The sequence below is a fragment of the Parasteatoda tepidariorum genome, chromosome 8 (genome assembly GCF_043381705.1).
Source record: "Parasteatoda tepidariorum isolate YZ-2023 chromosome 8, CAS_Ptep_4.0, whole genome shotgun sequence".
NCBI classification, from domain to species: domain Eukaryota; kingdom Metazoa; phylum Arthropoda; class Arachnida; order Araneae; family Theridiidae; genus Parasteatoda; species Parasteatoda tepidariorum.
The window spans coordinates 72734801-72762712 of record NC_092211.1 but is presented as its reverse complement, the minus strand read 5'-3'; the positions used below and the strand labels follow the sequence as shown (position 1 = coordinate 72762712).

Genomic DNA, 27912 nt, shown 5'->3' with positions numbered 1-27912 from the left:
CCACATGTTGTATTTTATACAAAACGTGAAATAAGAACCCTATATAAGAACCCTATATAAGTTTAAACTTTATTTTCAACAGCAGCGAAGAAGAGCAGTCGGTGTTTGAATTCTAATGAGAAGATATTTCAATGTGGACAGAGGGTGAATGTCACTAACGAAAATGAATTAATTCACGATTACAAAGAGTAAATACTCTTTGTAATCAATGCATTATAAAATTTAAAATTACTATTTACAAATATAGAAAATAAACAATACCTGATTAAGCATTTAGTTGTTTGACACGAAGATAGCTTACAAATTTGAGCTTGAGGAACAGGTCATCTGTTACTATATAAAGAAAAATTGTTAAAACTACTGCATTAATAAATTCTCGAGGCTAATACAGAAATTTAAGTATTCCATTTTACTTATTCATAAAACATACAGATTGTAGTTTTTTTACAAAATAAAAATGTTATATTTTAACTTAGAGTAAAAAAAATGTTATACGTGTACGATAGTAATTATTATTATTTTTTTTTAAAGATACTTCCTGTAAATTTCATTAACGTTTTATAATTAAGGTTCAATTTTTATTGTATTGTTCAAATTTTGTACCATTTCAGAGAAGTTGGTCATTTGCTTAAGACATTCTGTATCCATGTCAGTTTTTTTTGTCATGTTTGCCCATAGAGGTGAAATATAGTAGAGCATGCAAATCACGATAGGTTTTGCCTCCATAACGAAACCGCGTGATTGTATGGTGAATCCAGCTGCGGAACTGTAGGGTGAAGAAAATCGATTCTGGCAATTTCAATCCCGAAATCTTGAAACATGGTGGTTTATTGTGCAGTATTTGGTTGTACAAAAAATTTGTTAAAGGGAACCCTCATACATTTCATGCATAAATTAATTTATCACTTTTTTGGAATTAAATTTTTTTTTATTTATTATATAAATGGACTTTTAGAATGATTTTCTTTTCCTTAGAACATCACATTAATCCCGATTATTCCAATTTATTCATTCCTCAATCAAAATTTTGTACATTCAAAACTACCTTACTAAATATAAGCGAATAAGAACGCAATTTAACCATAAAGTAATAATTAGGTTATGCAATAATACTAATGCATCATTTTAATATTTTTAATTTTAGTACTAAAATGCAGTAGGTGAAGTTTTGGCGACTTTGTTGTTTCTTTCCTTGTTGTTTTGTATGTTGTTTACTTTTGGTGTATTTTTTTCATTCTCTATGATATTTGTGAAAGAATAAATTTTTCAATATTTTTTTTAATTTCAGCAGCTTGTTTTGAATTATATTGATCACAATATTCATTTGCTCACAGAGAAGAGGGTTATGAAAGCTTATAAGAAACTATTAGATAAATAAAACAAAGTTTTAACACTTAACTATAAGGTTTTTTTATAAAATTGTCCGATCTTTTTAATTTGAAACCGTCTGCTTTTTTCTAATTTCAATAATACAAAAAGCTTGAGAAAATAAGCTGATATATTAAAGTTCATGATTGTATTTGTAAACTGCAAACAAAATCAGAAAGCTTAAAAGTGTGAAGTGGATTTTTCTTAGTCTTTTTAAGGTGATTCAGCTTCCCTTTATTCCCAAGTTTTACTTTTTGAATGCTTGACAAATCAAAAATCATTTCTTGTAAAAATTTTCAATAATTCTAAATACCTGAAAAAATATCTATGATTTTACAAGATGTAGAACTATAGTAAAATATATCTTAGATTAAAATTTAAAGGCTTCTTTTTATTTTCTTCAATTATCGATAAATCAATCAAAAAATTATCATTCAGGGTTGTTACAAAATCATTTCAAATATCATAGCAAACTAGTGAATCAAATTGCAATAAGTTTTTATCAAAAGATACATATTTACCATTTTTTTAAAAATAATCATTCGAAATTATTATTCAAGTTCGAAAATTTTTCTAAAAATGCTAGCAATTTTGTTCAATTTATACACATTAAAAAATTGAAAATCTAAAATAATTTTTAATCTAGCAAAATCTTGTTGAAAATTGATTTACTTTACTTTACTGCTCCACTAAACTTAACACTCCTGAAGCTTTTAACTTTCCTCCATTGCCTGTATATGGACTAAACACGAATCTGACAGAAAAGAGAACTTATCTCAACTGTCACAGGATGCCTTTATCTCTCCTTTAAAATCAGCGAATAAGAGAGAATAAAGCACGTGACTGTGGAACTCTGATGTTTGGGACAAAGAGAGATGGTGAAACCCAATAGTGGACTTGCTCTATTTGTATTACAGCTCTATTTGTCTGTCAGAGCATATTTTCAATTTATTAATTAAAATGTTTTTTCCTTTAAGCAAATGTTTTTAATTATTTTTAATTTAGAGATGTGTAAGTTGCCACGTAGCAAAATTTGTGAAGATATCTTAATATTTAGTGGCTTAAAGTGGGCAAAAAGTTGCTTGATGTCACTCATAAAATTGGTTGTCCTCTTATTTTGTATGTCATTTATTTGTAGTTCACGTTTATGCATTAAAAAATTTCTTTAAAATTAAGTTGCAAGCAAATACGCCAAAGTTACAAATAACAAGTTAAGATCGTTATTATATTTCATCCAAAAACTTAAACAAAAAATATCCATTTATCAATATCTATGAAAGCAATATAATTATTAAATACATTATTATTGTTATAAGCAGATTTTAGATTTATAAACATATAATTTGAATATATTAAGCGATTATCTTAATATTCTTCATCAATAATACATTTTATTTTGCTAGGATGGTATTAAAGTAGAATTAGAGTAGAACGCATTAATATATAATTGTTTGCACATTAAATTTTAACAAGTTAATGAGTAGTTTTTAGAAGAATCTTCTGTCCCAAAGCTCTAAAAATAGGGCTGCAAATCAAGTAAATGTTTATTTTTTGCAAATCGTGATACATTTACACGCAATCATCAGATTTGTGGGTTAACACGAAAACCATTATGACCATACACTTCATGGCATATTCATTTAAGAATAGCGGTGTTTAATAAAAATAGCACATTTTTGTTCTCAAATATGAAATAAAATAAAGTATAAATGAAATCTGAATTGTTAAGCTGGACGACTGCTTTTACTCTCATCTAGTACAACGTCACAATTTAATTCATGTGAAAATTGTTTCATTACTTAAAATTTTTCTTCGTGTGTATGTTTATCCATTCAAAGTAGGGTTGTTTGCTGGAGGCAAAGATATAAGGGCTATTCATTGCATAAATAAACTGCTTTTAAAATAAAGTTAGAACTTCACTTACGGTGTTTAGTTTATTTATATCAAAAACGCAAGCGGTTAAATTTTGAGTTGTTAAAATGCCATTGATGATTAATTTTTTAATTGCAATGAGGGGATACTTTATTAGTATTGAACTATAAATATCGATAAATATTACGATAAATATCGAAATATAATAGATAAATATTGATTAAAAAATACTTCAATAGCTATATTTGAACTGAAATATTGATATGGTTCGAAATTGTTTTTTCTTTTTAAAAGCAATACATTTCTCAATACGTTTACTTGCACAGCAAAAGCGCTTAACTTTTTCATGGAAATGGCCTATCAGTTTTCGTAGTGTTAAGAACCACTAATATTCCATTTTTATGTTGTCATCTGTTTATAATAGTAAACAGAACTTAAAAAAATTAACTACACTTTTTAAAAGTGCTGCTAATCATAAGCATTTTAAAAAGTTCTTTTTAAAGAAAAGTAGGATGTAATATTTTTAGAAATAAAGATTTTTAATCTTATGAATAAAATGAATTTTTTTTTATTTTTTAAAACGTTTTATTCAAATGTTTTTAACATGAGTTGAAAATATTTTAATATAAGTGATTTATGAATGAGATTTTTGCTTAAATATTTTGGCACTTACATTTCGGTAATAAAAAAGGTTATTTTGAGCACACACGCAAAATGCGCATTTTTGCACTAAAGTTATTTTGCTTTAGTTAATTTCGTACACCAGGAGACTAGAGAGGAATTATATAGTGTACAAATTTTAATTGCAATGTCAAATAATTTTAATAGTAAATTATTTGTTTTAGATTTTTTTCACAAAAAAATACTTTATGAGAAAATAAAAATATATAATTAAATTGCAAACAGTTTACTCACCTTATTTGCAATGAAGCACTTAGAGTTTACCGGGAAAACTTTAGTGTGCATATTTAAAAATATAAACAAAATTGTAAAAAATTCAGTTATTCGAAATAAATTCGTTTCATTTTAAGAACCTGTATAATCTTACCTTTAAGTTCTGTTACCGGGAATTATATAAAATAGTTTAATTTTAAATAAATTTACATGCTAATTCATGTATTTAACAGACTTAAAAAAAAACTTAATTTTTTAACGTTATGAGTTTTCAGAAAATTGAATTCTTTAAATTTCGTAGTTTTAGCGTGTTCAGTGTTTTAGTAAATAATAAAAATAGAAAAAATGTTCACAAGACAAGTACTTCCGATTTAGGACTTCCGAAATTCACTATTTTTTCACCTATTCACTAATATTTCCTTACGGACCTCAACATATTTATTTATGCACAACATAAACAGAAGTTCCCGGTTGAAGTTGCTACTTTCAACCTTTTTAATGTTTACGAGATAAAACGTGAACCTGAACAAGGTACGCTAAAATAATTTCATTTTAATAACAAAAACCAAACCAATGCCAAAAATTATTTGCTTGCATATCTTTTATCTACCTATTAATAGCAATATATCCTTAATTACATATAGCTTTATAAAATAATTTGAAATAATCTTTCGATTTTTAGCGTAGTGCTTAATCTTATATTGAGTAATTAGATATTACATAATGTACAAATAATTTTAGAACTATTTCCATTTCATAAAATTCCTGAACTCAGCGAGGTAGTTAATTTAAACAAACTAAGCGATCAGTTCGAAGAAGCGTCGAGATTCAAAAATTCCCGGAATCAGCGAAATCTGATTGCGATGAAGCAATTGTTCAGAAAAGGGGTGATCCTTTTAAACTATCTTCCGATCAGAATTCAATCTCCACCCGCCACTGCTTCCTCCAGAAAAGCATCAACTCATTGTGTTTTCCCACACCTAACAGCTGAGAAGTTGGAGCGAAGGGTGACGAGACAATCCTAATCCCGCCGGGGCGCAACCCCCGAAGCGCCCCCTTAAGAGGGCGCTGTCACGACAATCAGTGGGATCCAGGAAAGGCGGCAGGGGCTTGGCAGTCAGTGGCTTTCCGCAGCAGAAACCGATGGTTGTCCGTCGGAGACAGCGCCCGGGACCCTGGCTCCCGCGCCGCTCTGGGACTATGTTGGACCCTTTCTGATAACTGCAGGCGGCGGCCAGTATGCCTGTTAGGAGGGGCCATGTCGCCCCACAGACCACCTACGTCGACAGCATCATACGAAAGTTCGAGGGCCTTAGTGAGTACCAAAACAAACAATATTTTTATCTACCTTTTCTCTGTACAGCTCTTTGGAGTAGTACCTTCTGTATCGATCCCCGCAACATGGCGCGTGGATAGTGTAGATCTCTTTGCTTCTGTGACATAGTAATTCCTAAACCTAAGATTGGAAAGAAAAAATAAAGCATTCGTCGACTAGGATTGTGCTGATCTGCTGTATCTAAACTTTAAGAGTAATAGGTCAAACGAGTGCCCATCTTTCCCATTGACAAGGATGCGATCCGGGATTAGAAGACGTGTGGATGGGGATGTTCGAAGAGAGAATCCGACTCCAAAAAGAGCATTAGGAGCAATGGCGGGTTTTAGCATCCTTTTTGGATGCAGTGGCGCGTTTATACAATAAATATTAAATCGGTCATAGAAAATTAATTTTGATTTATTCTATTATTGCATCACCTTATTAAATGTCAGAACGGTATATTTTACTTATATACGTGATTAGTTTTAATCCGCTATTGGGGTTCCTTGAGAAAGAAAGCATGCTGATCAAAAAGTAAACATTGATTGTTTACTGCTTTGCTTAGAAAATGAGAGACAAATATTATAGCTTTAGCAAAGATTTTTTACATGGTCTAACTGTAATGGAATTCTAATATTTATTTTTGAATTTAAGAAAAAGTCTTAAACTTTTAGAATATCTATTTTGAAATAGGGGTGAATTCAGGAGGTGATGATTTAGTTTCACTTTAATTTAATTATCCTTGTTGTTAAGTTTTGTACTGAAAATTCAATTATGTTTTAATTAAACCTTTAGTTATCTATTTTATGTTGTTAGAAATAAAAATAAATCGTACCATTTGACTGTAATAATTTTGGGGTCAATAACTTCAAACATTAATTGCTTATAATTTAAAAATGTTATGTAAATTGTTAATAAAATTTATTGAAAAATAAATAAGAATAAAAAGCATTTATGAAAAGTGTTGTGTAAATAATAAGAATTTATCGTGTTTTAAAAATGAATGATAAAATAATGGAAATGGAAATCATAAATTGAATGGAAAATGGAAAATCAATGGAAATTGAAAGGGAAAGTTTGATAGCATTCTCAGTAGTTTTCGTAATAAAATACAAACATCATAATAAATACTATTTTAATGTAATACGAGCTTCAGTTTTATGACTTGAATAAATTAATTAAATCAAATTAAGTTGAGTCAAAACTTGCTTTTATAAATAAATATATTTTAAAAAACGTTCATATTTTTAAGACAAGAATTTTACTTTTTAACAAAAATATTAATGATATTTGGTGAATTTTTGTCAGGAATTTATCTATAAATAAGACTCAAAAGAATTAAATTAGTTTTATAACCTTATTTTTGTATAAAAAATGCATAAAACTTAAACGTAAAAAATATAAATAATATTTTTTAAACAAACTTGGGAGATTTTATAGTTATTGGGAGATAGATTTTATGAATGCTTCCTTTTCCAAGTTAAGTTTTCAGTAAAAGTTCAGAAAAATAAGCAAAATTTGCATTATAAACCAAATAGAATAATATCGCAAACAAAATTGAAGTTTAGTTAGCATCCATAGCATTTTATGATTGTTTCAACCATTTATAAATTACAGATAAAAAACTTCTTCTTTAAGTAAAGTTTTTATCGTCTTTAAGTAAAAATTAAAAAAGAAACTGTGAATTTTTTAACCAAAGGATCATAATAGGAAAGCAAAATTTAAATTCAGTGAATATTCATAGGATTTTATGATGTGCCTTTATGATAGTATAACCAATAAAAATTATAACAATGAAAGATAAAAATTGAAAATTTGATTTTCATGCAATTAGAATAGTTGAGAATAAATTAAATTTAATTGATATCTAGAGGATTTTATGATACGCGTAATATTATATTAATAAAAGTAACTATAAATAAAGGAAAGATTAATTTTTTGTGTGTCTATAAAAATAAGAAATACCTTGAGTTAAATGATTTCAAAATTAATCGAAAAATAATTTAATTAACAATAATTTTCTCTAATTATTATAATTATGTCCTTCAGAAATTCTTAACCATGATTTTTCGTTATTTAAATTTTAGTTTACTAAAATCATATAATTTATCAACTTTATGCACAAAAAATTGTTCATTCAATTGTATCGAAAATTTTTCGTCTACGTGTCCAAATTTCTAATGTCGATATGACGTTTAAAAATTATTTAAATTCAAAAATAAAGGGAATTCTAGTTAAGGTTTTAAAATATGGACAGGAAACCTTGCTTATCATTTTCAATTAAATTTATTTTTACTTCAGTTGCCATATGTAATTTATATCTACATTTGAAGAAAAAATTATTTGTTAATTAAATTTTAAAAAGTAGGATGTGAACATGACAAAAAATATAAAGTATTTTCGTAATTTAAATGAAGTTTTTTTAATTTCATTATGAAACTATGCAATCGAAAAAATTCTACTAAAAACTGTCGGAAATCCTTTGTGATTATTTAGTTGTTATAAATCAAATATTTTTTAGTTTGAGGCGTGAAAATTAAAGCAAAATACAAGATTCAAAACAGGAAAACTTGTTTGTGTAATAAATCAAATACAATGCGCCATACAATTAGAATGCATCAAATGCTTTAATATTAGCAGATAAATGCATTTTTAAGGAATTTAAACTTAAATATAGATGTTGAATTTATTTAATTTTTTAAAATCAATTTCATTAATTTATTTCGGAAATAACATGATAGATCACGAAAGAAATTTAAAAACTAGTAATTATTACTTTTTTTAATACTGTAAAAAATTCGAATTTAGTTAACAAGTTCTACTACGACTAAGAAATGTATACCAACAAGCATTACTTAATTTCAAAAACTAGTTGCACTGTTTATGAACAAATGTATTTACATTTTTTGAGGCTTTACTTTAATAAGTTTACTTAAAATTAAAAAGTATTTCAGCTTATATTAAAGGTAAAATGAGATACGAGATCAATAAATTATGTAGGAAATAAAATATGTTAATTTTTTGAGATTGCTCTAAATTAGTTCATTTAAGCTTTCCACTTTTTTATGAAATGTGTTGCAATTTATTATAACAATGCAAAATTTATGTGTTAACATGCCTTCAAAATTTAGACTTTAAATGAATAATCAAGTTTTAAAAGTGTATATTTGTTGTAAGATTCAAAATTGCTAATATAAAAAATCTTCAAAATTTTTATTTTATAATATATTATTTCATTGTTTATTGTGCTTCGCAAAATTTTTAGTAAAGTTTTACATCACCATTGTCCATTATAAATTAAGAGATTTAAATGGTCATTTAAAGAATTATTTTACTTTTTTGGACGTTTAACTAATTATTTCGTTTAAATTAATTAGTTTTTTAAGTTCATCTAGAAACATAAATAAAAATGAATATCCCAGAATTAGGAGTCATCTCTTAAAGCAAAAATATTTATGTAAAATCATAATTTATTTATGACTTTATTCATTACTTATAGCCAACATTTGCTTTACGATTGCCTAACGTTTTTAATTAAACAAGTAATTAGTTTTAGTATCTTAAATTTATTAGTTATGATTAAAAAAAACTAATTATTAAAAGAAGAAACAAGCACTAATTACGTTTATTTCAATAAATAATAACTGTAAAAGTTTAAAATTGGGAGAAAAATTATGTTCAATGCACTAAATATAATAGTAATAACAGAAAAAAACAGCATTTGAAATGAAAAATGTGTGTCTAATTTGAAAATCGATTTCATTTTTCAAATAAATTTTTTGCATATAATTTTTCTTTTTAACTTCTATGCTCATTTTTATTCTAATAAATCAATTAACATAATTGTCAGTAATATTTTTTTTGTTAATAAAAATGTTTATTGCATTTTCGTTCAAAGTATGCATGAAACTCTTTATCAAGTTCCATTTCGAATAAATATTAAAGCAGAGTGAAACAAGATGTAGATTTTTTGCTACTTTTCTCACTTTCCTTCTCTCCAAAAATACATTTTAAAAAACACTATGATTGCATTAAGAATAAGTATCAGTGTAAATATATACTATCGTTGTTTTTACTCTAATAAACAATTTATTTATAACTTTAAAATGTCATATATGATAAATAAAGAGTAGTATTAAACTAATATTTTAAATAAGAAATTAAAGTCATTTAAAAAAAAAAAAAAAAGAAAGAGTCATGAAAATTACACATTTATACGTAGAAAAACAAATTATGTATTTTTAAAACATTTCACTCAGCTTTATTTTCTTGAAAACTAATAAAGTTACATTTCAAAATTAAGAGACTTCCGCTACATAATTCAAATTAAGATGCTAAGCAGTATTAAAACAAAAATGATAAACAGTAATAAGCAGTGTTAAAACATATTTTAAAGTTAAATATAATAAAGTTACTATGAATTTTTAAATTTTTTTCATGAGTTTCAAGACTGCAGCTGCTAATTAGAATATTTTTTAAATTTTGAACTAGTTATGGTATTAAAATGCTGTTGATAAAACATGTAAATATAAACAGATAAGAAACAAGTTCTCAAACATAAATTAAAAATTTTTGTTAAAAATGTTAAAAATTTTTGATTTTGTTAAAAAGTTTATTACTATGAGAAAACTATAAACTCTTTTTTAAGACTATATATTTAATAATTGTTGGGTAAACCTTAAATTACATTATGGATCACCCAGATGGATTTATTTTTATATTACAAAAAGATCGAGAGAAAAGATAAGGAAAAAAAACGTTTTTTGTTAACAATATTCTAAATATTTTATTTCTATTACATTTTTTAATTGGTTTACAAAAAAATAAATGCCGTAGAATTCACTTTTTTTTGCTTTGAAAAGTTTATTGGGTTCTTTTTCCTTGATTTAAGGTAAAAAAAATTCAATTTTCCACAAACAAAAGGATTTGAATGTTGTTATTTCACTTTATTCATGTTGCCTTGGAGACATTCATTTCTTCATATAACATTTAACGCATTTACTCGTACATTATTATAATGTATTTTTCTAACTGTACACATATTTAATTGCTTCTCTTTTCAATGAAAGTCACATTATTTTAACTATTTAATTATTCCTCTAAATTATTCTGTTACTAAGTTGATTACTTTATTTCGATTGAAGTACAATGTTAACTTAATGTAAGAGCTAAGCGAATAAATGAAGTAAAAATGTCTGAATAGGAACAATTTATATTTTTATTCTTATTTATGCTTTAATTCAACTCTTTACACTCTTCTGTTTAAATTAAAATTTCTTTTAAGTATGACGTTTATCGACAAAAAAAGTGTATTCGATTAGATTTATGGAAAAACTTTATAATTATGAAAAATTTTATGATAAGTAGGGCTAATTTTTTAAGGTAGGATGTAATACTGTTTAAATAATTTAAAAACTATTTTACAGATTAAAACCCTCATTAAAAGAGATTTTTATCAAAATTTTGAAGGAATTACAAAGGTAAAATAAAAAGAAATTAAACGCGTGAAATTAAATATTTCACATATGCGATTGAAAAAAATGTCAGTGAAATTGAAAACATGAAATATATTAAAATACAAATACAAAAGAGTAAATAACAACAAATATGAAAGCGAAAATAAAAATTACACAAAATGAGAAATTAAAAATATAATATGAGCCATTAAAAAAATACTAATGCAGAATATTAAACTAAAAGTATCAAATATGGCATGGAATCAACATTAAAATTTTCACCTTTTTCTCAAAATAAGTTTGATAACAAATATTAATTCATTCACCACTATTTAACTGAATTTCGAACACAATCAAGAATTTATGAAATGACTTATTACTACAATATTTTATGCATGCAGTTTTATTGCGCGCTTAACTACTGAATGCAATATTGAAAATGTACATACTAATAAATGGTTACGTAATTATTTCCATAATGTTCAAATATGAAAGAATACAAGGATTCATAATTAAAATTCGTTAGAGTATCAGAAATTATAAACGCAATTATTTGGTTCCATTTGGGTTTATCAAATGTTTCTTCAATCATTTTGTGGATGACAATAATTAGAGAAAGCAAAAAGCTTTAAATTATGATTCAAATGCTCAGAGAGTGAATAATTTTTGATCAGATGTCTCTTTTAATAGAATAGTAATGAACACTCACAAGGAAGAATAGTAATGAACATTCACCCGAAGAGTCACTTTTCAATCGAATTGAATCTGTATGAAGCAGTAAAGCGCTCCTGCTACTTGTGGCCAAGGGAAGATTAAAGCTTTTTATACTTTACAATTAGGATATCAACGTTATATTTTGTAATGTAAGGATTTTGAAGGTAGGAAATACGTTGTAAAAGCAATTTGATATATTTTGGAGTATTTATAATTTGATAGGTTTTTACCAATTTATTTCTAACTCTAAAGACGACGCCTGTTTCAATTTTTTGATCTGACGAACAAACTGTTGTATGTAAAAAAATTTCTTAAATTCAATTATATTTTTCACTATAGAAGTTTCAGTTAGAAATATGTTAAAATTGGATTTCAAATTTTTATAACTAATGAAATATTGCAATAAAAGAGTTTTCACATCAAAAGTATTCATTAATGTTTTTTTTAAAATTAAAATTGTTTAAAATGATTAAACTAAGTCTCTTACCAAGCGCAAGACTAATTAAATTTCTATATTAAATGTTAGGGGGGAGGCTTGCATCACTCAGAAGCACAAATCGCTCGTGGGCTGCAATAGCGGCACAACTAAAAAAAATCAAGTTTTGAGATAAGATGGTTTAAAGTTTTCATTGCTAAGCAAAATGCATAAGAAATGCTTTAGTTTGCTTATACGAAGATTACCTTCAAGTTGAATTATTAGTTGTGCTAGTATTGCTACTGAAAAGAATGTGTATTTTCATATTTACACCTGTTCATAGTCCAAAACGCGTGTTTGTTTAGTTGTGCCACAATTGCAGACCATGAGCGAAATATTATTTAAAAGTCTAAAGTGTAATTTGGGTGCACTGTTTGAAATCAACATGCCTGTACTATAATACCAAGTTTACTGCTTCCTTAATGCATGATAAAGATGAAATAATATTATTGTGCATATTATCCATCTCAACCGTAATATTGACTTCATTATCTAATTCATGTTAACCATAGTATCGATCTCATTATATCATCTGATTTTACCACAAACATCTAGGGTTCAATTTGAGCAAAATTATTTAATTTTAACACCTTGTTAATAATATAGAAAAATGCATGTTAATATGTTTCAAGGTTCTGATAATATGACTTACCGTTGGACCGTTTTATTGAAACTGTCAACGCCGTATAAATAGATAAACTGATTTTGTAACAAATAATTTGAATAACAAAATTGCATCTTTAATTAAAAATTTATTTAAATGTACCATAAAAATTTGGTAATAAAAACTGATGGTAATCATGGTATTAAAGTGAAAAAAATATTTTTAGACAAATTTCTTTTTTTTAAATTTGAATTTGTTTTAAATATAAAATATGCTTAAAAATTAATTAGGCTGCACACTTTCAGAATAATCGATTTGACGTTGAACGGTAAAATAAGAATAGAACTTCCAAGTTTTTTTTCTCTTATTAAAATATTAAATTGAATAATATTTGCGTCCAAGTTGAAGAATAGCATCGTTATCAGGTAGGTTAAAAAAATCCTCATTCTCAAAAGCATTGGCTTAAGTTTGCAGTAAGGTTGAAGGGTATTAAGGTTTAATGTTTTCCAAAATTTCTAAGAGCGTTGATTTAGATCTGTATTATTAATATCGTAAAAAAATATAAATATTCCTTTCACACCCCATATTCTGTAAAAATGTGCAGTAGAAATAATTTTGACTCAACTGTATAGTTAGAAATTCTTTTTATGTAACTTAATTAGTAGGATAAAGTTTTTTATTGATGTGTTTTCCTAGATATTTAACGACTTACAGTTGAGAATATCTAAATGGAGTTAAAGTTAAGTGAAAACGATTTGTTGGGCCCATTTTGCACCCCTCACTCATGTAGCTATGGTGATAAGCAATCAAACAGCATGGTTACTGGTTACTATTCGTTAGATTTATCTTTAATGCCAAAACCGTGTGTACTGTAAAAGGATTAGCGGTTCAGTAATCATGCGAAAAAAATCATAAAAGTAACTTCATTTAATGAATCAAAGGATATGTTCATCTAATAAAATTCATAATTCAAAATACCAGTCTCACTTGAGCTTGAAATTTTATTAATAAACTTCAGACATTAAGTAGAGTATTCGCCTTAAGTATAAATATCTTTGCAATAAAACTGTTTTGTACGTCGCCTACGTCTTTGATAGAGCTTAGTTATTAACAATCGTTTAAATGACGATTAACACTACATTAATTTTTAAGAGTTATAGGAAAAAATAAAAATATTTTTTCTTTAAAAAAATAGGAAATTTGTCTTTTGTTATATGTTTTTTCGACAACAAAGTTATTGACGATCGAAAATAACTATAATTTGCTACAATAAATTATGTATTCTAGAGAGAAAGGTAAATTTATAAAAAATTTAGCACAAATATTTAGCACACCAATGGTGTTTAAATCTAGTATAATAATGACAAATATGTAATAATGATTTGTATGAAGCATCGATTAAATAATTTGGTTTGGATTTATTTTCACGTAAAAGAGATAGCCTATTTAAATAAATAAAATGACTCACAAATTGGAAGCAAATAAAATCATTATATATATTACTTCGAATGCATTTCAGTTTATCTGTATGTGCGGGCGTTTTAGATCAACGGTCTATCTCAGGGGTTACCAACTTACATGAAGCCGAAAGCCGCAGTTAAAAACACCAGTCAAATGGCGGGCCGCAACGTAATAAAAAAAATATTCGACTTATTAGGAATTATAGCAAAAAAAGAGAAAAAAATTCTCGACATCCGAAATTAAATTTTTATTTTTATTTTCTGCTTATGCCATATTCAATTCTAAAATTTAAATAAAACATGATATTCATTACCTCCTTGATGCTTTTTAAAATTTACAAATGTAAATAATTTCGTTCAAAATGAGTGGTTTCATAAGTTAAATCGTAGAATTTCTTCGAGAAAATTTATGATATGCACATGCTAAATTATATTCACAAAATACTAAAAAAAAAGAAAGAAAAAAGAAGAAAAAAAGAAGAAAAAAACGAAAAAAAAAGAGCATTATACACGATTATTTTTTTGTTTGAATAAATATTTTCTTGGAGACAAAACCTGAGAAATAATTTTTTTTGCACCCTTGGTATGTTAAATATCACAGCAGAAACGAAGAAATAAGGTTTTTTTTAACGAAAGAAAGCATTTTTTACGAAAATTGTCCGCAAAAAATGACAACTAATATATTTTAGTTTGTGAACCACAAAAAAAGGCTTCACTGGCCAGATGTAGCCCTCGGATCGCCAGTTAGTAACCACTGGTCTATCTAATAGAGTTGATCTCTCCAAACTGTATGAACCCAAATCAGTAAAAATTACGCTTGTACAATTTTAACAAGCACCTCCGGTTAATTCCTTTTCAATGCTTAATCATTATAAATTTAGGCCTCAGAAGGAAGAAATATTCTCAGTCTTTAAAGTAGATTGAACAAAAAAGCATAAAAACATTATTTACTTGATATCTAAATTCATGTTTTAAGCAGTATACATGCAATATATTATTGTATTATGTTTAATTTAAATGAGAAAATAATTCAAATAGTTTATTATATAAAAACTTCTTTGGTGCTTGATAATAAACTTTTGTTATAAAATCGCCCTGTTTTCGTTAGAAAACAACAATCCTTGTTTCATAAGAAACAAATAAAAAGAAATCAATTAAATTTTGCTTCTGATGCATTTAGTTTTCTCACACAACCCCTAATATGAGTCAAAATGTAAGACTTAATTTCATGGCTATTTTTTCAAAATTTTCATTCCATTACTTTTCTTTTTATTTGATTCCATTCAAAATTTATTTCCAAATAAAGGAGTTTCATTTACGTTAAGTTTAATTTCATTTTTCGTTTCCTCAAAAGGTATCAAGCTATAAACTATATTCTTTTTGTAAATCTTTATTAGTTTCAAAAACTTCATCAGCTTCAAAATTTTTTAAGGTGAAAGCAATCAACATACATCAAGCGCTTGAAAATAGGAGCTCATTCTCAAGACCTATGAAACGTGACTGAGCAAAAAAAACAGAGAGTTGGAAAAGAAAACGCAAAGGGGTACCTGTTTCGAGCATTCGAAACATGTTGACCGTTCCACTTTAAAAATTTCTGAATCTTGTTAAATTTCTAGATTTTCAAGCAAACTTTTTCGCTTCAGTTTCATGGGGTTATTCATTTTATATACTTCCTGTTTATGTCAATTTTAAACGAAATATTCCTTGAAAAAAATTCATTTGAAAACAAATGTGAAAAATCATAAAAAAGCGGTTCCCAGGATTAAGAAAAGTTGTTTTAAGAAAATTGAAAACTAATATAAATTGTATTTATTTCATACCGCGTTCACTTAAATCTATTGCTAAATATATTTTCACTATAACTTCTGAGAACGTGGTGAAAAACTTTAAACTTGAAGAAAATTTACCAAGATCTTAGACATATAATTATGATTTTTAATTTTTTCTTAATATTATGTCTAGTTGAAAAGGAATTTTTTTTAAGAATATATCAAGGAACTAACCTTAATCTAAAACATTGGGACTAACTCACCGTCATGGAGAAAAAATTGAGGAAAACTAACGCATCACTTAACGCATTGGAGTTTAAGTAAAATCAAAACTGCAATAGCCTCCTTTGGTTAAACTGGCAGAAAGAGGCCTAACCCATACTCCATCTACCAATGGGGATATTTTGCTTAAGCATAGTGGTCTGCCAATCAATCAACCATTAATGGAATACACATCTTCATTGTTTCTTTGGGGATGTTGCTCCATTCCATGTGCCATTCCAGCTCCCTCACACTCTCAGAAATAAAACTTTCACTTTTGGCGATTCAGCAATCCTTGAGCTGTATTTCGTTAGTTTTGCGAATCATTTCCTCACCAAAATTACGTGATTTGTGACGAAACTCGAACTCTCAAATACATGTCGAAAATGTTTCCTCAAATGTTGTGCATAAAAAAGCTCATTGTAGTGCATTTTGGGAGATTGCTAATTTAAATGAAGACTATATGTTCGAAATTAGAATGACGAAACTAACCGACTGGACCGTATGATGGTTAAGAACTTGACCTCTTATCAGGAAGATTTCGGGTTCGATTCCCGCTTCGGGCAAGGACGTATTTTATCATTCTGTTCTGTCTGTCTTTGTTAGGGTGACGTTAAATCACACACTTGGTGTCCAAGAAAAAGAAATAAAAAATACCACTCATTAGATACCATGAGGCACTAAAAACGACTAATGCTTTTCTTTTTTTTTTTTTTTTTTTTTTTTTTTGAAAAATTAGAAGGACGAAATATATCTTTACTTTTGACAAAATTCATTTCGTGAAGATGTGTCGATAGCCATTTCGTCACTTTGACGAAATGTTTGCTCTGAGCATATACCAAGAAATAATTTAATCAAAAACAAAGAAAGTTTCGTGATATTTGAGTATCCATTTTTTTTTACAGTGCAGGCCTCTATATAAATCACAACAAGCATAACACTTTTTGATATAAATATTTGACTTTAAAACTAAGTATGACGTTTTTAAATATCATAATTCATCAAACTATTTTTTTTCGCTCAACGAAACATTATTAAGAAAGGGAATAAAGAAAAAATGAAAAACTGATGGCCCTAATCAAAATTCTGCAACGAATAGTTAGTTACATACATTGTTTCATATATATTCACAAAATATCTACTCCATTATTTGATGTAAACTTCGGTGTTAAACATAAAAAAATATTTTCATCTTAGTTTAAATTTTGTATTTATATTGGAACACCGTATAGTTTGAAAAAAAAAAACTTCCGTTTATTGTTTCGGGAACAATAAGTGTAATTTTTCAAGCAAGAGTATAACCCTTAGATAAAATAACTACTATTTTTACTGAATAGCAGGATAATTAATTAATTTAACGCAGATGTTAACTTACTAACATTATTGAGGGTGAGGAATTATTCATGCAAACAACTTTTTGAGCGCAATTACTGGGATGCAAGAAAAGCAAGCGTTGGAGTCTGATGAGAGTGGGAAAAATATTAATCACGGAAATTGAAAAGAGTCGTAAAAAGTAAACGCTGAAACAAACTGACGTCTAAAAAATGGCATTCAAAACACAAAAATAGACACAAAACCTTACAATAAATCAAGCATATTTAAGAAAAAAAATATAAGTAAGTAAATACTATGAGAAAACTTAATTACTTTAGAAGTCTGAAAGCGAAGAATATTACACTATCTTGGTTTTTTTATATTTACTATTTCCTTGATAAGCCGTAAATTTCCGTTCGATAAGTTGATTAGGAATAATGTGTTTTCTTGTAAACTTTCATGATAACTAATTATATTTCGTGGAAAAAATGTATTTTCTGACGCAAAAGGAAGGGAAGAAGTTGAAGTACATTCATGTGACATTTTTGCATGCGTAAAAAAATGCCTGCTTTTATTATTTGATTAGAGGGTTTAATAAGGATTGGGAATGTTTGGTAAAATATCATTATGATCTCACTCTCAAATTGTGGATGGAGTTTTTTTTTCTTTGCTTCTTTTTTTACAGATAGTTTTTTGTGAAAAAGAGTTTTTTTGCTAGTTTTTCAGGGGCTTAGAAAAAGAGTATTTTTAAATTATGTAGAAAATGTGTTTTTATTTAAATAACGAATTTCCCAGAACAAAAGAGAATTATTGCCGCATTTTAAATGTTATGCATATTCTTATAACCAATAAATATGATTATTTTACAGTTTAATAATACAATACAAATGTTTTCATACATGATTTATTTGCGTACACTGTAAAAAATTCCGGATCAAATTACGATATTAAGTATCAGCCCATTGGGTGCATCAACCGTAAAATTATTAACTACCGTAAAATGTTATACTGTAATTTTTGCAGTAATATTTATTTAAATGGTGATATTCAGTGACTTTTACGGTAATTTTAAAAGTATAACTATATATATATNTGATATATATACTATTTTGTATTATTATTGAATGCTATGTTGTAATATAAAATTAATTATTCTTACTCTAAAGTCTTTAAACCATTTAATACTAAAAAAGTTTTGATTTTCAAACGTTAATATACAGTCGTAGGCCCTTTTACATAGAACTGTGAATTTTCTTTTCACACTCAAAAAAAAATTTTTGAAACGCATTGAGAAAAATTTATTTAAACATGGAAGCAATGGTGTCTTAAAGTGGTTGAAAACAACCAGCTTTAGTATCTGAAACTATATTATTTCAATTGTTGTTTAGTATATTAACATTTAACGTCTGAAAACAGTTTCCTTCCGATCTATGTCTAAATTGAGAAAGGAGTCACACGAATGAGTGATGTTGCCATTTATCCGCTGGTTTCTGAGCTAAGACGTTGTGGGGAGAGTAGATATCGACGATGTCAACCTTTATCTATGAAAAGGTACCCCGTCATAGAATAGAGTTAACATGTCTTATATACTAGTGTATTGGAATTGTATTTTTGTAGTGGTAGACACACTACAGTACTCCTCCACCAGAATTACAGCTGTGATAGAATTCGATGAACGGATATCATTAGTTGATTCTTTGCTGTTTTGTGAGAAGCAGAGAGAGCTGTATCAAGATCACCGTACTTTTAAAGCTCTGATCGTGAGCGCTGTATTAAGTTCGCGGTCGTGGTCGCTTTTGTGTTGCCATTAGCAGTCGAGTGAATACGTTGTGCGCTATGTGTGATCGAAACTAAGTAGCAACAGCACGAGGAGGTGGGTAATGACGCAGTCACAAGATAACTGTTCAATGTGGACCATTCACAGAAGTAGGCGTGTTCAAATCGTAGTGGGGGTTTCTGCCAAGATAGACATGTTCACATCACGTCCGAAGGTCACCAATGTGGAGAGAGTAGATATCGACAATGTCAACCTTCATCTATGAAAAGGTACCTGTCATAGAATCGAGTTAACATGGCTTATATAGTAGTTAATTGGAATTGTATTTTTGTAGTGGTAGACACACTACACCGTACTTTCACCCTTACTGTGCTCTCTTGTCAACTGAATGTGCATCTTCTTGATTTAATTTTTAAATGGCCTATAGCTGGTGAGCTTAGTTTGTCCAAGTATCATTACAAACAAAAAGTTTTAATATTTTTTTCTAATATTTGCAGAAACCGGGATCGGAGAGTTCGTGAGAGTGTTGTATGGTGAAGGTGGCTAATAATAAATAAAACAATCATATTCGCATTAATCTATAAATAAAAATTTAGCATAGTGTCATTACCAATTCACCATAATTAAGTGAAAGATTTTTCTTCAAAGCGTCAGTAAGTAATTTGTATGAATATTTTTTCCCATTCTTCAAAGTATTTTGATATTTTGTATTAAATGACAATAATCCTTTGGAAAATGCGTTATTTCAAGTATTTTAAGTCGTATAACGGTTGTTTAAGTATAAATACAGTTAAACACAATTGAAAGACAATTAACTAAATAAACTGGACCGCAATGGTTTAGTCATCTAAATTGTTTCGATTAGCTAAACGAACACTAATGAACTCAACTTGATGAAATGCAATCTCAGCTTAGCTACTCTAATGTTTTAGATTGACTGACGTAAAATGTGTTTTGGAGCAAAACTTCAAAAATTATCAGAGAGAGGTGACAAGCTGTGTTTTTTAGTAGGTTAATAAAAGCGCTTTTTCTTAAAATTTTTATAAACTATGCTCTATCATTTTATATTAAACATATTTTGCTTCAAGATTTACAGTATTAGTTGATTAATGGTCTGATTATCAAAGAGTAAAGGGTTTGTTGTCGTTTATAAAATCAGTTACTGCATTGTTCTGATAATTTAATGCCTATGTAAGTAAAACGAATATACTGCGTTGATAAATTATGCTTGAAAGTAAAGTTATAAATACCAGAGTAATTTCCTCTAAAAATTTTGACTGAGTCAAAGTAATACATCAGTGTTTCGAAAATTGCTTTTAATTTTATAACAGAAATAAAACCTAACTCATTGTTTGTATTCTAAGAATCTTTGATCGAATCAGTAAACCTTGAGATTCAGTAATTGCACAAAAAAAAAACTTTAAGCAAACTATTTTTTAACTGGTTTGAAATATTTTATTGTAAGTAAATTGTACATTTTAGTTTTTAGTAAAGTCTGCATAAGAAGATTTTGTTATTGAATAAAATAATTAGACAGAAAAATGCAAACATTTCGAGGATCTGGAACATTCTTAAAAAGGAGAAAAGGACATTTATTCCTAAATTGTGAGAGGTAATCATTTTAAAGCATTTAAAACATTTTTTTTTAATGCTGTGAAGCGATGTTTTTCTTTTCTTTCACAATAATCAGTCCTTTATCCAGTAATATCTAATACGTACAAAGTATAAATATCCAACGCATAGAAGTAAGCGAAAATAAATTAATAAATAGATAAACAAAATAAAAAAATACTCTAATAAAATAAAATTATCACCAAACAATTGTATCAAAACACATTCACATTTTGAACGTTGCAGTTTATATTTGCATGGAAATACTTTAAATTCGAAATTTATGCGTACATTATGAATATTTATCTCGTAGAAAATGAATATTTATTCATTTAAATAGTGTTAACTAACGTTGTATAGTTTACGACACAATTCATGTTATAGTTAAAGTTCACTTATAACGTTTATTATTGTCCCCGTTTAAAGTTAAGTTATAATTCATGATATCGATTATTCCAATAAATTATTCCTTTAAGAAATGATAAATAACTTCTATATTATTTTGTGTACAGAACAGAAACTTTTTAATCTCTTACAAGCAAATTACAAAAGTTTATTCACTTATTAAATGATCTGTTTTTACATGTTAATAAAAAATTTTCTTGCATAATCAAATACTTATGCAATGAATGCCAACTTCATAATATGCCCTTTTAATATTCCGTTTGGCCACTTTTTTCTCTCGTATCGAACCTTGATTCTTTTTGGCATGTTGTCGATTATAGTCATGGTAGATTGATAGGCTGTTAAGATGGACACGTTCATAGATAGACCTTTACAGAAGTGTGACATTGGATAATTTTGAATTTAGAACCAGAGGACGGGTAACTCTTTTAACTTTACTTCACAAATTCTCGTTATTATCGAGATCTGGGGATTGTTGAGGCCAACACAACAAAGTTCAGTCTCTATCATTTCATGTAAGATATACTTTACAATATCACACGTAGAGAAAAAGTTTGGCAAAATTGCCGTATTGTAATGATATTTCTATTTAAAAAAACATAATTTGAGTTAATAAAAATTAAAATATATGATTTTTAAATCATTCATTTGGTAATTTTTTCCCTTCCTATGGTTTCCTTCTTATTATTTCTTATGGTATCTATGTTAAAGGGAAAAAATACTAATTTTACTACATTTACCAAATTAATTATATTACATATTATAAAATTATATTTTAATGCTTCGATAAAAAATTAGGAGATTTTTGATGTTCCCGAAAATTCAGAAAAACTGTAAATTTTATCATATTCTGAGAGTTTTAACTATTCTTTTTTCTCATTGTACTTAAACCAATATTTTACGATCCCAACACCAAGAATATGGCAAGGCCCATTATGGATGAAAGGTTTTTTCGCCATTGGGATAAATCCTCAGCATCTCTAGATTTACTTGGTCTACAACACTGTAAGAATTTTCATCAAAAATTATGGTAAAATAACTGGCCGCAGTCGGTCCATCCGATTAACCGTAAATTCACCGTTTTTACATTTACGTTATTTGGAACCGTTTACAACTAGTATGGTTAAAAAATTGTCTAGTTTTGTATTGATGATTATTTAACCATTTACGACTATCATGGTTCAAACATCGAAAAAAAAAGACATTTAACTGGACATAGGTGCTTGCTATCGATGCGTGAATGAGAGTATTGTATTTCAACTGTCCAGAGACACGAATTAGGGACTGTAGAACACTGTAAAATCTTCGTGTGATGAAGGGAATGGAGGAAATATTCTGGCGTAAAAGCTGGGACTTGAATCCCCGTTCTGTCGGTTATTAGAGTGACAAATTTGTCCTCTCGGTTATCATATGTACCAATCTGCGAGGACCTAATGTGGCTAAGTAGGTGGGTCCAGTTGGTGCGATATAATTCTGATTTCGTAACAGTATTATGTGAAAGCATTTAATTAACGGTTCTTCTTACAGTTAGCAGTTTGAAAACCATCTTATTTACGGTTATTTGAATGTTTGAATATGGTAACATAACAATTGTTATTGAATAAATCTTTGTTTAACAATTTTTTCCGAGACATTTTTAACAGTGAACAATGCTTAAATATGATGTTGTATTCAGATTATCATGCACACGAATTAAAAGTATTAAAGCATGGCAGCACTCTATTAGCATTTTAGTAAACAGTGCGGCCTTCAGATGGTCGCAAAAAGTGGATGCTTATAGAAAATGATTCTTATTTTTTTTTTTTAAATTATCGTTAACGAATTATGAATTTTTTAAGATGTAGTTCATTATGTCTTACTTATTAAAAACGTTTTAGTTACTGCTATACAAAATTTTGTTTTAATGAAATGTTCCTTTTATTCAGTAAGTAATCCAAATTATAATTTTAAAAATCATTAGGCAACTTTAGTATTTAGCGCATTCAACCAAAACTTCTTAATTCACAATAATTTTAATAATACTAAAAGATAATTACCTAATCTATAATTTTTTTAGTTCGTTTTTTTTTGTTAATTATATCACCTCTTGTGTTTTCTCTAGCCCAGTTTGATGTTAACACTTGAGGAAATTAATATTTATTCTGACATAGTTAATTTAAAGGTTAGGTTAGGTTGTCTTATTTATGTAGCTCAATGCAAAAAAAGGGAAAGGAAAAAAAAAAACGTCATTGAAAATTGTATTGAGAAAAAAGTATGGTAAAAAATACCTGAATATGGTAAAATTTTATCGTGTTTCTGTCTATATGGGAACACCAAAAAGCTCGGTAACTTTTGCAGAAGGGCTTCGGTAAAAATTTCGGTAAAATAAACAATTAAGTATGGTTTTATAGTATGTGATAAAATGTCCTAAAATTTGGATAATTTTCTCATGATATCTTAGAGCAAGACATTAAAACTATTTAACTGGTTAAATTTACTTTTCACTTTTGTATTCTTTACTAAATGTGTGTTAAGGAGAACTATATTTATGAAAACCAGATTTTCCGGTACACCATTACCAAATCAATGGTTTAAATACTACCGATTTTTGGTTTCTGTTCCAGAATAATTTTTTTTTTAACCAAAAATGTCATTACAATTCAATAAGGCAATATTGCCAGAATTGTTTCCGCTTTGTAAGATTTTATTACAATAACTATAAATTTTAATCATCTATTTTACATCGAAAGTTCATTGTCTCGATGGCAAAATAAAAATAATTTTTTGTTCACTTTTTTTATGTGTGATTTTGGTTTTTTCTCTGCAGTTGCGAATCAAAATGAGTTGCATTAGAAACTCAAATAGTTTCTAAGGAAAAGAAAATTGTTGGATTTTAAAATAGTTTACTGTGACGTAAACAGGTGACGTAATAGCTGACGTAAACAGTGACGTTATTTTACAATTATTTTGACAAATTAGAAATGCGATGTTCTTTAATAAATTTTTAATGTTACTGTTTAGCTTAGTTACTACAGAACAACTTATGAACTTCTTACCAACCAGATGAATTATAACTTTAAAAACGAGTAACTTCTATTTATTGCGAGTCAGTTAAAATTTTAAATTCGCAATCACGAAAAAAAAGCTTAAATCAGGCTATTTTTTTACCTTGTGTCTTACTTTAATTTGCTCTATATAAAATACGTGTACAAATGCATCATCGAGTTATTTATGCCAAAGGCCTAAGCGAATTCTAAACGACCAAAAACAGCTGACGTAGAGCCAAAATTCCAGAGTTTTTCCTGAACTTAACTTGACGATTGACCAAGTTGTCATGGAAACAGGTCGTTTCAGGACAGAAATGTAGTGCAGAAAGTTTGAAAAGTGATAGTTTAAAAGTTGACTTTTTAAGCAAGTTAATGGTCATAAATTGGCCATCCAATCGCAGTGAATAGACATGATAAATGATCTAGTAAAAACACTATTAAAATTTTCAAAATATGTTGTTATGATTTATAGTTTAGTTTTGTTAACTGTTTAACTTTCATTTTGCGGGAGCTGAATTATAAAATTACGAAATTTTAGATAAATTCAAATTCATGTCTTTTATTTATTGCATTTATGTTTGGATATTTTTTATTTTTTTCTTCTAAACTATGTAAAAGTTTCAACCTACAGATCATTTTTTTCACTTTAAAATTTGATTCGTTATTTAGTTTAAATATCAGAAATTAATTCTTATATTAAAAAAGAGGAAATATTTTCGGAATAACAAAAGAGAATATTTTGATGTTCAAAAACGAAGTATTAAAATTTAAATAATAAGCAACAAAAAGTTATTTTTGGGTAATAATGAGTAAAATAACATACATTTCTTTAGAAATATTTTAAGAATGATGAAACAGAATATTTTGATGTTTAAAAATGAAATACTGAAATTTTAACTAATATGGCGAAATGAGGAACATTTATTAACTAATTATGGGTAATATGTAAAAAAAATTCATATTCAATTTTTTAAAAAAAAATTATGAAGGCAGAATATTTTGGTGTTCAAAAATTAAGTACTAAAATTTTAAATAATATGGAGGAGCAGCAAACATTTACTGTTTGATAATTAAGGGTAAAATTTGATAAATTTTTTTAAACTTCAGATCAGTATAAAATAAACAAAAATAAAAGTAGAACCTATTTTTATTGTGATTCCTGTCAAATTAACTTCATTACAGGATGGATATATCATGACCTCTGTAAAAATGTAAAATTTGTAAATCAAGAGATGAAACAACTTACTTATTCTAAAATGGAACTCTTTAATTTTTGAAACAATTTTCAACTTAATTTTGGGGAAACTTAGTGTCAATATCTGAATTATAAAAGAGACAGCAGAACAAAATGTAAATATTCTAACATTTAGGATTCTTATTTTGAGTGTGAACTCTGTAAGTCAATATAGAACAATTGTAATTGACATTTCAGTTAAAGTGGCATGCATTGAGGCTACAAATTCAAAAGATTTAAACAATCGTAATAGTTAGCAGATCAAGCACTTCTGATTAAAAATCAATTATTATTAATTGCAAAGTACATTGTTAGAATTTTCATTCTAAAATTACGGTAAAATAACCGTGAGAAGTTTGCCCATCAAATTAATCGTAAAGTTTAAGGTAAAGAACATTTTTTACTTTTGCGTTTTTGAAACTGTTTACCACTAATATTTTTAAAATACCATGATTACAAAACTATACGGTATTTTTAACCATTTACAATAAGCATCATTTCAAAACCATAAAATTTTCTTTTACTGGACATAAGAGCTAGGCTATCGTTATGCAATGGGCATTGGAGTTCGGATGTGATTGAGTTGTATTTTATTAAATGAGCCATGGAATATGGATTTTTAGTTTATCTGGTTGATTATGTATCGTAAGAAATAGGAAATAGCAGACTTTTTTGTGTTAAGCTGCTTTATGATGCTACCCTCTATGCGTATCGTATTCTGAAAGTCCAGGGTCACAAATCGGGGAGTGTAGAGCACTAGAAACTTTTTATGCACTGAAGGAAATGGAGATAATATAGTGATGTCCATGCTAGGACTCAAACCTACGTTCTGTCGGGGATGAAATTGACAGATTGGCTTTATGTACCCAGCTGCAAGGAACTATAGTTTCATTAGGTGGGCCTAGTTGCTGCTATAAAATTCTGGTTGTTTAACCATATCAGGTGAAAACAGTTTATAAACTATATTTCTCCCAGTTAGCAGTTTGAATGCTATCTTTTTTATGGTCATTCGTCTGTTTGGACTGAAAATGGTAAAATAACACTTTTTTAAATAAATAGTTAAAACATTTTTCTTGAAAAAAAATTCAATTCTAATAGTGCGCAATAGATAATTTACGATGCCTTTTGAGTTTTAAGTTTTAGGGATTTTCCTTTTAAATAAATTAAACACTTACCGTTATGGTAGTTTTCTAGATTTCGTGAGAAAAAAAATTCGAGCACTGAGAAAAAAGTATGGTTAAAACCACCAGAATATGCTAAAATATACAATGTTTCTGGCTTTATGGAAGTCAAGAAGCTCAATATTGTTTTTGAAGCACTTTGGTAATAATTTTGGTACAATGAAAATTAAAATATAGTTTTATAATACATGATAAAATTTGTTAAATGTGGTAAAATTTGGTGATTTTATTATGATATCTTATTATGATATCTTTTATCATGAGCATGGCCTAAAAACTATTTAATCTGTTGAATTTACTTTTTAGTTATGTATTTTTTGCTAAATGTGTGGTAATAAGAGAAATAATTTTTTAAACCAGGATTTCCAGCAGAACGTTACCATATGAATGTAAAAATTACTAAATGAATAGTTTAAATACCGTATTGTTTGGTTTTATTAGCTAGAATTACAATTTCTTTTACTAAAAATATCATAACTACAAAGTACGGTAATTTAACCAGAGATTTCTTCTCCATATGCAATGATGAATTTAAGACTAGTGTACCTGTACATTTATATATTAAAATTAAGTGACTTCTAGTCATTTTGTGCTGTAATTTATTAAATCAACTAACAATTAAGTAAGCAGGTTATTTCTACCCGTGTAAAAGTACAGGTTATGAAGTGTGATTCAAAATTAAATATAAGTGCAAGTTCTTTCTTCACCCAAACCCAGAACTTTTTTCATGATTAAAAGCAAAGGAAAATTTTCAAAATATATATCAGTAAACTTTCGATTTATGGATTTAACTGGTTTTTATTTTATTTCTGAAACTTACTCTTCCATAAATGCGAACTAAAATCTGACAGTTTTTGTTCATTCATCATTTGCTTTAACTGCAACCACATTCCCAAGAGAAATTCGCCTCGTTTTTCAAAATTAATGAACATGAAGTTTGTAAGAATGTTTTGGAAAAAAAAAACGATACATTTAAAATGATCTACAGAGTAAAGCAATTTTCTTTCTATAGATAAAATCTCTTCTTTATTTATAGTTATAGCTACATAATTTTTAAAAAGTTTTTTTTATAGTTTTGATGATATAACTGCAGAAAACACCGATTATTCTATACATGTTGAAATACTAACTTCTGTATGCTAATACGATAAGAATAATGAAATATTTCATATGTTT

The 27912-nt window shown here is 27.5% G+C and overlaps 1 protein-coding gene across 12 annotated transcripts in view; it reads left to right on the top strand.

Moving 5' to 3' along the window:
* The first annotated feature begins 5187 nt into the window (after positions 1-5187).
* Positions 5188-27912, top strand: part of LOC107448675 (voltage-gated inwardly rectifying potassium channel KCNH6) — a 347084-nt gene continuing 324359 nt past the window's right edge. For 10 of the 12 annotated variants that reach the window (XM_071184215.1, XM_071184213.1, XM_021146337.3 and 7 more), the window contains exon 1: positions 5237-5449. In XM_071184215.1, coding sequence (XP_071040316.1) covers positions 5374-5449 — 76 coding nt within the window. In that variant the 5' untranslated portion in view covers positions 5237-5373. Of the gene's footprint in view, positions 5450-27912 lie in introns of all 12 variants that reach the window. The other 2 variants (XM_071184212.1, XM_071184214.1) reach the window with 2 other exon arrangements.